A 12,595-nucleotide genomic window follows, 5' to 3' on the forward strand; every position below is an offset into this window, starting at 1 on the left:
TAAATAAAACAAATGTATTCTTTGCAATAACCTTTCATGTTGCGCTTATTAACATGCTGCCAAGCAAGCCGGCCAATGGACACATTGCACATCTGAAGAAACGTATACTGTACAAGACATGAGCTATTTTTACTGTCACCACAAACATTTGAGGTCTTCAGTTTGAGATGCAAATGTTAACTTTTTTTTCTTCTAACTTGCTTTGCATGGAATCCTCATTTACAGTCTCTCTTTTAAAACTCTATTCACCTAATGGTTTAAACTTACAGACACAATACAAAACTGTGACATAAAAAAACATCATAATAACAACACCCTATTGTTTCATACTGTTTATCTCATCCAACCTTATTGTATTTCCTGTAAATGTTTTTCTAGCCAGAGCAGCACACTGACAAGACAAAAAACCTCACACCACAACATCAACACTAAACTACATGCACAACATTGTATGTGTGAAACAATATCTTGACCTTTCTGAGCCCAGATCTTAAAAAAGCATGTTCATGACCTTTGTGGTGTAATGCCTTTAGCTTTGTCTGCTGAGGCTTTGAATGAGATGGACACATTTGTTATCATAGAAACCAGTTTCTCCTTGAACTCCCGACACAGAAACACATAGAGAATTGGGACCACGCAGATGTTTGTGCTGGCAAGCCAGAGGCTGATTTCCTTGGTAAACTTACTGCTTAAAATATTGCAGACGGTAAAAGAAGAATAGTTAACTTGTTGGAAAGTGTAAGGGATCCTTACAATATGGTATGGTCCAAATGACACAAAAAACACAACAACAACTAGAAATACACGGAGTTTGATCTTCTTCTGTCCCTGGTTGTTGCTGCTGCCAGAGTTCCGAAAAGACTGGATTACCTTGTTTGCAATGGAGATGTAGCAAACAGCAAGGACCACACTGACAATCCAGAAGAAAGCATTCTGGAAGATCACAATCACTTCATGGATTTGAAGTCCAACCGGTTCTTTCAGTATCATACAAGAGCTGATCTCTGTCATATTGGTCACCAACTTACTAAAATATATATTTGGTAAAGCTGTGCTTCCAAAAACGGTTACCCAAATTAAGCCTGATACAACTTTGCTGAAGATCAGATTCTGACTAAACAACTTGCTGTTAGGTCTCATGATCTTGAAGAAACGGTCCAGACTGATACAACCCAGAAAAGCGACACAGACGTACAGTGTACTGTAGAAAACAGCACTGAGATAACATGAGAGAATGTATAATGTTTTCGGCACATCCTGCAAGTCTCGTGCAGCTTTGATTGGCGTGATTAAGGTCATAATAATGTCAGCAGCCACCAGATTCTTCAGATACACCACAAAGTTAGAGGTGGACTTGAGGTGCAGAGACACCCAGGCTGCCACACCATTCAGCAACAAAGCTAAGGGGAACATCACAAAGTAAAGCGCTGTGACCACATTTTGGTTGTTAGGAAAGCTTTCACACTCTGACACATTGTGAGTTCTTTGATTCCATGTCATCTCTGCACCTGAGGAGAATGGAAAAGTTTAAAATACATTTTAGTAGCGGGTATTTAATATCGTCTTCATGTAGGTTATGCATCATGCATTTTAAACACACTGTCCATCTGAATAAGTGCAAAAATAATTTAAACCATTGGCAATTTTTGTAATTTAATTAGTGTCACAGAGAAATCATTTAACAGCAAATCATTTATCTGAGTTACATGTAGCTTGTTATTCTGTTTTCCATTTCTCAATTTCTCCACTCACTCTGCTGCTTACTGTCAAAGGGAGGATCCACTATCCGGTACTTATCCAACTCAGAGCTGCAGGCTAAGCAAAGAAAAGGGTGGTGTTTACTACATGGTTGTGTAAATACATTTGTTTTCAACCAATCCTTTTATCACAAATAGATATTTTAACACTCACTTAAAAATCTAATTAAAAAAAAAAGTATAAATAACAGAGACATTCTGAAAACAAATACTCAAGCAAGGCTTTAATGTTATTTTAGACTTTAAAATCAGGTTAAGAAGTAACAATAATATTTGTCACTTGTCCAAATACTATGCTCTACTTGTATCATAGTATGTTGTAATTCCGGTTTTTCTTTAATAAAGATATGTACAAATATTTGTCTTAGATTCAGCTATCATTAATACTACATTTTGAAAAAATGATACAAATAACATATATTCTGATATTCAGTACTTACAGTTGAAGACTTGAGTCACTCTAGTCAAACGCAAAGCTGCAAGATGGACCTGACAATGTAAACTGACATGGTAGGTGTTAAGGAACTTAAGGATTTCCCTAGAAAACACATCAACGATTCAGCTGTGGTAAGACTGGCAATGTATCAGGACTCATGCAAAAATAGGGAAAACTCCCTGGTCCTTAGACAAGAGCATACATCATATGGCAGACAGCCTGCAGAGGAAACACCAATGAGAAATTGGATGAATGGAAGGTTTTGATTCAGGCCACCCCTGCTCCCTTTGTTATGCACATGTACTTTAGGCGTCACCATTTCTAAATGGAGCTATAAGCATTTAATATGTTTACAGAACATTTGACCTAACCTCTAACATAATACATCCTCATTTGCACACCAAATGTTCCTGTCCTAAGCTCTGAGCATAATTTAGAAAGCAAAATACACAACATTTGTTTCCACACTCACCATCATTGTGTTGTTTGTAAGCAGTAAAAGCAAGTCAACTTGACCTCTGAGAGATGTTGATGATTTGTTGATCCTCATGTGTTTTTTAATACCTGTTTTCTTGGATGTTTGTTCCTGCAAACATTATAGAGCTGATTCTGCAGGAAGTGGCATCATTTGACCAAATGTCTCACAAAGAGTCCCATAGGAGACACAGGAGCTTGTTGTTAAATAAAGAAGATGCAATAGCTTCCAAGAAGATGTATATAGGAGGCTGGGTTTCAATTTCATTTCAATCTAATTCATTAAAAATATGTGGTATGGGAAAGTAACCGCAATTATTATTGGACTCTAGAATACTGAGGTGACACCCTTGATGGCCTTTCTGTTGAGTTTGTTGATACCTACAAATATCTGGGCTTTTGGTTGGACAGTAATCTGAACTTTAAACACCACATTGAAGTTTTAACAAAGAAATTGAAATTCACTCTTGGCTTCCTTTTCAGACTTAAATGTTGTTTTTCAACTTCATCCCGTAAAAGGTTGGTCTCTGGCTTATTCCTGTCCCAGCTGGACTACGGTGATACCATTTATAGATTTGCCTGTCCCACTGTTTTGGCCAAACTTGACCCACTCTACCATGCTGCACAGCGTTATATATCAAATGCACCCTATAGGACTCATCATTGCAAACTGTATAGCCTAACTGGATGGTCCTCACTTACTATGCGTAGGATGCAGCACTGGTTTTTATTAATGTATAAAGCCATTTTAGGTAAGCTTCCACTGTACATATGTGCCAGATTTGCCCCAGTTTGTGACTCTTACAACCTCAGATCCAGTGCCTGGATACGGTTCCAGGTACCTGCTGTGCGGACTGAGGCTGGAAAAAGGAGTCTTTCTTATTATGGTCCTTGGTCTTGGAATGACCTTCAATCAACCCTCAAACTGAGGGCACTTGTCTCTATAGCATGTTTTAAATTGAAGTTGTCTGAAGTCCTCACCACCAGCTGCTCTTGCAGTAACAAGTAGTGTACTATACTGTCCTAATGTGCACAATGTCGTGACTGCTTTTTCGTCTTTTGTTTTCTTAGTTATGTTCTCTGTATTTTATATGTTTGTGTTATGTGTTATGTGTAACGTTGCTGCCTTCTTGGCCAGGTCAGCATTGAAAATTAGATGTTATCTCAATGTTTTTATCTGGTTAAATAAAGGTTAAATAAAAAATAAAAAGTTGGATTAACAAGATTTAAAGAGAATATTTTTATGTAACCATTCATTTAAAGACTTGAAATAGGTCGGAACTTTGTAAGATGCCAATGATGTTCTTGCAGCAGAAAGAAATACACTGAGTTCAGCTGATTCACACTGTTCCTTTTAATTCTGTAACGCTTTGGTAATATATCTTTACTGAAACAATTGGCTTATACTAACACTACAGTATATCAAAGTGACCCTTTCACAAGAAAATAAACAAATTACATCTTTAAATAAACATGTATTGATATACAGGTCCAACAATAACAACTGAATATGGGAATAGAAAAGTGGGTAGAAAGATTAAATATACTTACATTTAAAAAAGAACGCACAACTCTGAGACTTGACATATGTGTGTGTTAAAATGGTTAAACTCAGTACATTTAGAAAAATGAAGAATACATTTGCCTAGCGCTTTTATTATAGGTTGTATCTCACTGCTTTCTACCATGTTTCTCTCTCTTAATAGACCTTTAGTCTTAACATGTGCTAATCCCTATCCGGCCACTAGAGGGCAGTACAACATACCGATCAATGCTGAAAGACTGCAACAGCCTAATGTGTGACTAAAAATATCATATTTATCTCTAATGTATTTATGACTAATCATTATTCTTTCGATTTGGAATCATCTGCATTTTTACCTGAATATAACCCTACACAGATTTCCTCGAGCTTTCATCAGTTCAACCAGCTTCTCTCTGTACTCCCTGCACAGGCAGATGTACAGAAGAGGGTCCAGGCAGGAATTAGTAGCAGAGACCCACAGGAACAATTTATGGATAATCGTCACCCACATTTTAACACAGTCATCAATTTCTTCATCCATTGTTACCGGAACACGCAAAACGTGAAGAGGCACAAAACACACGAAAAACACAAGAAGGATCAGGAAGACTCGCAGCTTGGTCTTCGTCTTTCCGTGGCTGTTGTTGCTCCCAGAGTTTCTGAAGGACTGCAGGACTTTCAGGGTGATGCAGATGTAGCAAAACACAATCACTATGCTGACAAGCCAAAAGAGACTCTCCATAGATAGAACCACAAATGTGTTGAGAGTCACTCCAGCCGAACTCTTTAGGGAATCACAGAAATCTCCTGTTGTATTAACAGGATTCTGGTCTGTTAGAATGATAGTTGGGATGGCCGTACCACCAAATATCCCAACCCAAACCAAGGTGGACATGACAAAACTGAAGATCACATTTTGTCCCAGGAACTTGCCGCATGGTCTAACAATTTTGAAGAAGCGGTCAAGGCTGATAAGACCTATTAAAGCAATACTTGTGTACAAACAGCAGTAGAAAATGACATTAGAGTAGCGGCAAGCGAAAGCCCTTAACTGAATTGATGCTCCAGGTAGCATGCTAGCTGCCATTACCGGGAGCGTCAGGGTCATCAGCAGGTCAGCAGCTACCAGGTTTTTCAGATACACTATGAATGTGGATGTGGACCGGAGGTGCAAAGACACCCATGCTGCTACCCCATTCAGCAATAGTGCAATAGGGAACATGAACAAGTAAAGGTAGGAGACAGCCATATCTGCTGTCACAGGGTTGATAGATGCACAACCAGAGGAGAAGGCTGCTGTGTTGTTGGACACCATCATACCATCTGGAATCAAAGAATCAAACAGACATCATAGAAAAACTTAATAAAAAATAATTTGAACTTTGTGACAACTGTGATCGGACATTAAAATTGAAAATTCTCAATAGGTTCTGTAAGCAAGACCTACATCCAGATATGTTGCTTTTGATTGAACACATTTGGAAGTGAAATGAGTAGCTTTTATCAATTGCTAGAAGGGTTTATTGGTATTGATTTAGTGGTGTGAGTAAGATATATAGGGGGTTCAAAGCAAATGTGTCGCTGAGGTGAAGACCAGAGCGCTGTGTTATGTTTCTCCCTGCCCATGATTTGTTTAAGACTTAGAACAACTACTGTTTTAAATGTATGGTTGAACCTGATTTGCATTTGTCATTATGGTTTAAAAGACATTTGCTACTATGAATTGATTTTGAATGCTTAACCAGTGCATTTGAATGCATCCTTGACACTAAACCTGACACTTACACTCTTTACACTGACTGACAGAAGTTGTTGGATCTGTTTTCAACATAGTAAGTAAAGTGAAAAACAAAAACATAAAACATATTATAGTTGTTTTATCACATGTGTATACAACACTGAAATGCCTTTTAGAGCCTGGTTAGCAAAGCCCCCCCTTTCACAATAGATATGTGTTTACCTTGTAAAAGGTTTTGATTTAGGTTTTATCATTTAGAGTTTTACCTGGATTTACCTTTTCAGTATATTGACAGTATGGGATAGCTGCATTTTTCCAAACATCATTACAGAAATGTAAGAACATAGATACAAATGTGGTTAAGTTATACAGTATATATATATATATATATATATATATATATATATATATATATATTAGGGCTGTCAAGTTAACGCGTTAACGCAAAAGAAAATTAACGCCACTAATTATTTTAACGCGATTAACGCATGTGTATTTTTTGTCCTCGGCCGCCGTAGTTTCAGAGCGCATCGAGTTTAAAATACCATCTACAAGCTGATGCTGACAGCCCCGCTCCTGCTGCCCGCTTGTGGCAGACCACACTTCCACGCTCACCGGCAGGCCCGGACTGGCCATCGGGAGGACCGGACTGGCCATCGGGAGGACCGGGAGGGTGTGTGTATGTGTGGCGCGAGCGAAGCACACCTTACGTGTTGTTGTTAGCATCTGGTGCTAGCTAGCTGAGCTAACGGATATAAGGAGCTGTTTCAATGAAAACAGAGGAGCGACATTTCGCCGACAACTGCGCCGAGCACTTGACTTTATGCAGGTAGCCAGACAGCACACTCAGCACGGATAGTGCCGCAACACAGCTCATACACACAGGCATATATGCCTTGAGCTGCACATAGCTCCAACGATCCTCCACATTCACACACACACACACACACACACACACACACACACACACACACACACACACACACACACACACACACACACACACACACACACACACACACACACAGTATTATTGTATGAGAGAGGTTCTAGGTTGAATTGAGGCGAATATTTGTAATGTTCAGAGGTTGTTGTGTTTAATATTCATGAGAATATTTGTCATTGTTCAAATGATAATAAACAAACATATAAAGCATAGTTGTCCACTCATATGTTGATAAGAGTATTAAAAACTTGAAAAATATCCCTCTAAGGTACATTTAGAACAGATACAAAATGTGCGATTAATTTGCGATTAATCGCGATTAACTATGGACAATCATGCGATTAATCGCGATTAAATATTTTAATCGACTGACAGCCCTAATATATATATATATATATATATATAATTTAGACCATAGTCCACACACAGTATTCATGCTTAAGACAATGTCACTTTGAGAGATTTTACTGGTCAAGGCCAACTTAAGTTGTTCAGAATGGATACAGTTAACTATATCATATTAAAGTGATCATTATTCCCAGGCTATTACATTTCTAAATCATATAGGCTTTTTAAACAGTTAGAAAGTTTGACTTATATGGAATATTCCATCAATCAAAGGCTTTCTCTAAAAAAGTGAAACAATACATTCTATGAATTGACTCACCAGTATTGGTTAGCTCCTTCACTCCACACTGTAGCCTGCTAGATGAACACCTTTACAAAACACATCACAGTGTCATCCACTTCACCACACAGATGCAAATCTATGAGTTGCTGTGGTCGGGCAGTGAGTTGCTGATGGGGGAAAGAGGATTCAAATCAAATAGATTTTGGTAAGCCATGTGTTATCCGGCTTCACTGCTTGAACATCTGTCCCAAGTCACTCTACTCCAATGTGCTGTAGCTTGTAATCATTCTTTTGCTTTGCTTGTTTCATATTTACTTGATTGATAAACTTCATTATAGAAAATTCAAATGTTTATTGGTCAATTTATGAAATCCAATACTTATTGGATTGGATTTCAGGATTGATATTTTCTGCACAAACAAAATATTTTAAGTGAGTGTGACAAGTGATGTGACAGTGCTTACAGCTCGTCAAGTGTATTTTCCCAGAGGGAAGAAAATGTGCATGATATCACACAACAGGCACAGCAATAAACCACATTGCCACTACAGTATATCCATATTTCCTCTTTTTTGTTTCTATATTAATTTATTTAAAACCGCTAAGCTCCAATGGTTTGGCAAGTGGTTGTAACATAAGGCAATAACGGTCAAATAACCCAGTCATTTGGAAACCCCTGTATTCTTTTTATACTTACTCAGATAAGGATGGGTCTTAGTAGCAAAACTGTACAGAAATAAATGTAATGTATGCACACATAGCAACTATCTACTGTATATGATTGTCCTGAAGAATCAGTGAATGCTTACACTAAACAGCAATACCTTCATGCAGCATGCAAAAGTAACAGATCAGATCATTTAAAAGACTTTCATTTACAGGTTGACTTTTTTATTATAGGAATATAGTATATTCTTTTACAAATGAGCAAAAATGAAAACATAGAAGAGGAACTTCATGTAGTTATAATGTGGAATACAGAACTGAAAGAAAACATACCAGTGTTGGTTTTTCATGTATGAATCAACGACTGCAAAAACATATAATAAAAAAAGTATTTTTACAAATGTTTCAACTTTGGCAATATGTGTGTACTTTCCACACACAATTACTTCAAAGTGAATTGCTTTTAATAACAATGATAAAACTGAAAGAGATAGTGTTATCATTTTGTGATGATCAGCATGTTGATTATGACAATTAACGAAATATATTGTACCTCCTGTATTTCTCTGATTATAGAAACAAAACAATTGTTTCCAATACTTGAAAACAAGACATCATCACAGTACATACAGACACTATAAACAAAAGTCTTCATCATGTCCGGTGGATTTGATGTACAGACAGAAGAGTCTCTCAGATAGTGCTCACTGTGTCCTCTGAGCCCCTCCCTGTGAGCCTGCTGCAGGTTCCAGGAGCCAGTTGCAGGGTCTTGAACAAGGTGGTCCTGAAAGACTTACAGAGGAAAAAGTAGATAAGAGGATCCAAAACAGAGTTTAAGGAAGAGAGGAAGAGCGTACTTTCCTTCAGCTGAAAGAAGAAGAGTTTGAGTTTACAGTCAAAGAGAACCCCTTGGGTCTGGCTCATGGTGTACGGCACGCGGGCGAAGTGAAAAGGCACAAAGCACACAAAGAACACTGCCAGAACCAGGAACACATTTGCACTCATTTTTCTTTTGGCCTGGTGGGGTTTCCGAGTTGAGGCCCCACTTGGTGCTCGACTTACTGTCCCTCCAGTGCTGCGGGAGTAGGACCTGTACAGCTCTTTGGTGATTAAAGTGTAGGATATTATCACCGTCACCAGGTTGCCCCAGAAAATAACTTGACAGACATGATTGACCACCTGGTGCCAGTACAGCCCAGCCTCTGTCTTCAGGTCCCCACACTTAAAATATGGAGACGTTGGTGTTTTACATGTCAGGATCACATTGGGCAAACAGAGAACGAGCAGAAAGGTCCAGATGGCTCCTGAAAGCAGCTTGCGACGAACCAATCGAGCTGCATTTGTCCCCCTGAAGGGCCTGAGGGTCTTTATGCAGCGATCGATGCTGATGAGGCCGAAGAAGAGGATGCTGATGTACATGGTAAGGTAGAAGAGCACAGAGGAGACCCGACACACAAATATGCGCAGCCCGGTGGAAGCCATGTTGGAATCTGATAATACCTGCAGGAACACAACATTAAATATAAAAAAGTAAGATCACCAAGCATTTAAATACAAGCCATACTGTGCATTATATTTGTTGATCAGTCAACAACTTCATTATAACCCTCACTTTATCAAGGATTTATAAGTTAAACCTTATGACTTTTCTATTTGCTATTTAATAATATTGTCATTTTTCAATTTATACTAGTCATTTTATAATGTATTATAGCTCAATTATGCACCAATAATTACAACAATGGTTGCCAAGTTGTGAAAAGTAGTTTCAGTTGGTTATCTGTCTTTCGTTGGACATTATCTTCATCTTTTTAGCTGCAGAGTATCTGGTGCACAATCAATTTATTCAATACTTCCTTTGAATACAATTACCAACTGAAGACTTGATCGATTATTTTTTCAACATTTATAATTGTGGATACCAAAGATTTTCTAACAGGATTTTAGAAACTGAAAATCACCTGACCCTTAAATCATACCACTTATAAGGTTGAAATGTGTGTTTATAACCAGGTGTGCACATAACTTTTTGAGTGAGTTACTCAGATGAGTACCAGGAGACAGCGTTTGGTACTCACCCCACATGAAGCGTGGTGTTAATAAGTGCAGTCTTCCTCACTGTCCTCCTCAGTGTCTCCTTCACTGTCCTCTATTTACACTTCTTGCATGCTAGATGACGAAGATGATGAAGATGCACCTCCCTGTCTCTTTGTAAGCCTCCAATTTGCTTTCTCCAAAACTTGTTGCCAAAACTGTGAAGTCCTTGCATTTCCTGAGGCCAAGTTGAAGGATCAAATACTAAGAAATTATCACATGACTTGAAGTCATATCTGATTTCAGAGGTGGGAAGTAACAAAGTACACTTATTCAAGTACTGTACTTAGGTACAATTTAAGATACTTGTAGTTTACTTGAGTATTTCTATTTTATGCTACTTTGTACTTCTACTCCACTACAGTTCAGAGGTAAATCATGTACTTTTCTTCCACTACATTTATTTAATACCTTTAGTTACTTTACAGATGTGGATGAATGATGTGAAAATATAATCAAGTGTTAAATCAGACTTTAGTTCCACCTGGAGTAAATCCACAAGCTACCTTGCAGTATACAAAGTCATTCAAACTAATTTGTAAACACTTTAATGATCAATAATTATAAAACATATCATATACATTATTATGAAATGGACCAATCTGCAAAATGACTACTTTTACTGTCGCTACTTTAACTAGATTTTGATGATAATACTTTTCTAATTTTACTTGAGTAACACTTCTTCCACCTCTGTCTGATTTCAAACTCTTCCATTAACAGCCTGAGTAAGTTTGCAGCTGTGTGTTTTACTCCACTTTCTTGTAAATAAAACTGCAGCAGCTTGACCACAGAGCGTGAACGTTGTGATCAGCTGATTTTGCGCAGTTCTCCAGTGTGTGCGCGGGGCACAGAATGTGCACAGGGGAGTCTCCCACCGCAGCCAGTTGACGTAGTTTTGGTACAATTCTGTTGTACACACCGACGTTAACAGCAGCTCCGTCTGTGCACACGGCGACCAACTCTGTCGTCCAGTGATCTAAGCCTCTGCCTCCTGTGAAGCTTCACAGATCCGTCGGTTATGTCCTGCGCGGCACGGCCAGCACCCAGTTCAATCAGTCATAGAAAGTCTGAAGATTTTAGCAGGGAGCGAAACGGCAAAGTGGCTGCTTAATGTCTTTGTTTTTTTTGGACATGTCTAATAATTTACTCCACTGAGTATTGACAAGAAACATGTGTAGGCGAAATATGTGTTTTGTTTTGATGACCTATCAGGTACGCAAAGGCGCGTTGTGACACAAGTGACGTTACGCATTTCAGATTGTTGCCGCGCATGCGTACCTGCGTACCAGTTATGTGCACCCCTGTTTATAACCCTCTATCAACAAGTTATTACCATCTATAACTGCAGCATGTATGCCCAATCCAAAGTAAAGAACACATGAGTATTTATCAATGACTTGAATATGTCTGGCTGACCCACTTAATGATGAAAAGATGAAAGATGAAAACTAATCTGGTTAAATAGCCAATAATAAAGTAATATGTTACAACTTAAATAAAGTGAAAGTGTGCCTCATAAATGAAGAGTACCAGTTCAAACAAACCTTGAAAGGGAATGTGAAGGTCATGATGACATCTGCAACAACAATATTCTTCAGGTATATGATGAAGTGAGACTTTGAGGGGATGCGAAAAAACACCCACACAGCCACGCCGTTGAGCACAAGCCCCAGCAGGAAGAGAAAGGAGTAAAGAACCGGAAAAACCACAGTCTTCAGAAGGTTGTCACGGGAACAAGTGCTGTTGTTGAAGCTGTGACTGCCAGGGGACGGGGGGGGAAGTTGCATTTGTCTCCATGACTGTTGCCTGAAAAATTGAATACAACTTTTGGTTTCTCATTATGATTTCAAACAAACAAAGATACCAACAACATTTTGACTTTGGAGTTAAGTCTGATCATTTCTTAATTCATTTGTCATGATAAAGTGAAGGATTTACTGTATATTACCAAATGAACAGAAGTTGGAAAAAAACGTTTAAAAACACAAACATTATAAAGCGATCTAAGATAACAATGTGCATATGTTAAATGTATGTTGAGAAATGTCTGAAAGAAAATAATATAAAAAGCATTTAACCATATAAAATTCCTAAAAGCAGTTTTTAAAGAGGTTTTTATTACATTTACAATATATCTGACTATGTGCCTGACCTGTTAGAGGTGTTGATGTGAGTCAGTGAAGTCCAATCAAAATTCAAATGCAGTTCTTTGGTCCCTCTCTCTTTGTGTCCTCGACAAATGTGGTGTGACACTGACCCTCTGTCAAGTGCGTGTGTGTGCAGGAACACACTTTCTCTTTTCCTTCTCCATTTTCTTTCCTGTCA

The 12,595-nt window shown here is 38.3% G+C and overlaps 2 protein-coding genes across 2 annotated transcripts; both read right to left on the bottom strand.

Moving 5' to 3' along the window:
* Positions 1-504: 504 nt before the first annotated feature.
* Positions 505-5,507, bottom strand: LOC117470564 (P2Y purinoceptor 14-like). Its single transcript, XM_034115385.1, has 4 exons — positions 5,283-5,507; positions 4,565-4,976; positions 1,255-1,400; positions 505-933 (listed from the first exon to the last, which is right to left on the bottom strand). Exons 1-4 carry the CDS (start codon positions 5,505-5,507, stop codon positions 505-507), a joined length of 1,212 nt encoding a protein of 403 aa, XP_033971276.1.
* Positions 5,508-8,376: 2,869 nt separating this feature from the next.
* On the bottom strand, positions 8,377-12,067 carry p2ry12 (purinergic receptor P2Y12). Its single transcript, XM_034115324.1, is given in 3 exon segments — positions 8,377-9,673; positions 11,815-12,036; positions 12,038-12,067. Coding segments are annotated over 3 exon segments (1,059 nt in total). The 3' UTR covers positions 8,377-8,866.
* Between the last annotated feature and the right edge of the window lie 528 nt (positions 12,068-12,595).

The sequence above is a fragment of the Trematomus bernacchii genome, unplaced genomic scaffold (genome assembly GCF_902827165.1).
Source record: "Trematomus bernacchii unplaced genomic scaffold, fTreBer1.1, whole genome shotgun sequence".
NCBI classification, from domain to species: domain Eukaryota; kingdom Metazoa; phylum Chordata; class Actinopteri; order Perciformes; family Nototheniidae; genus Trematomus; species Trematomus bernacchii.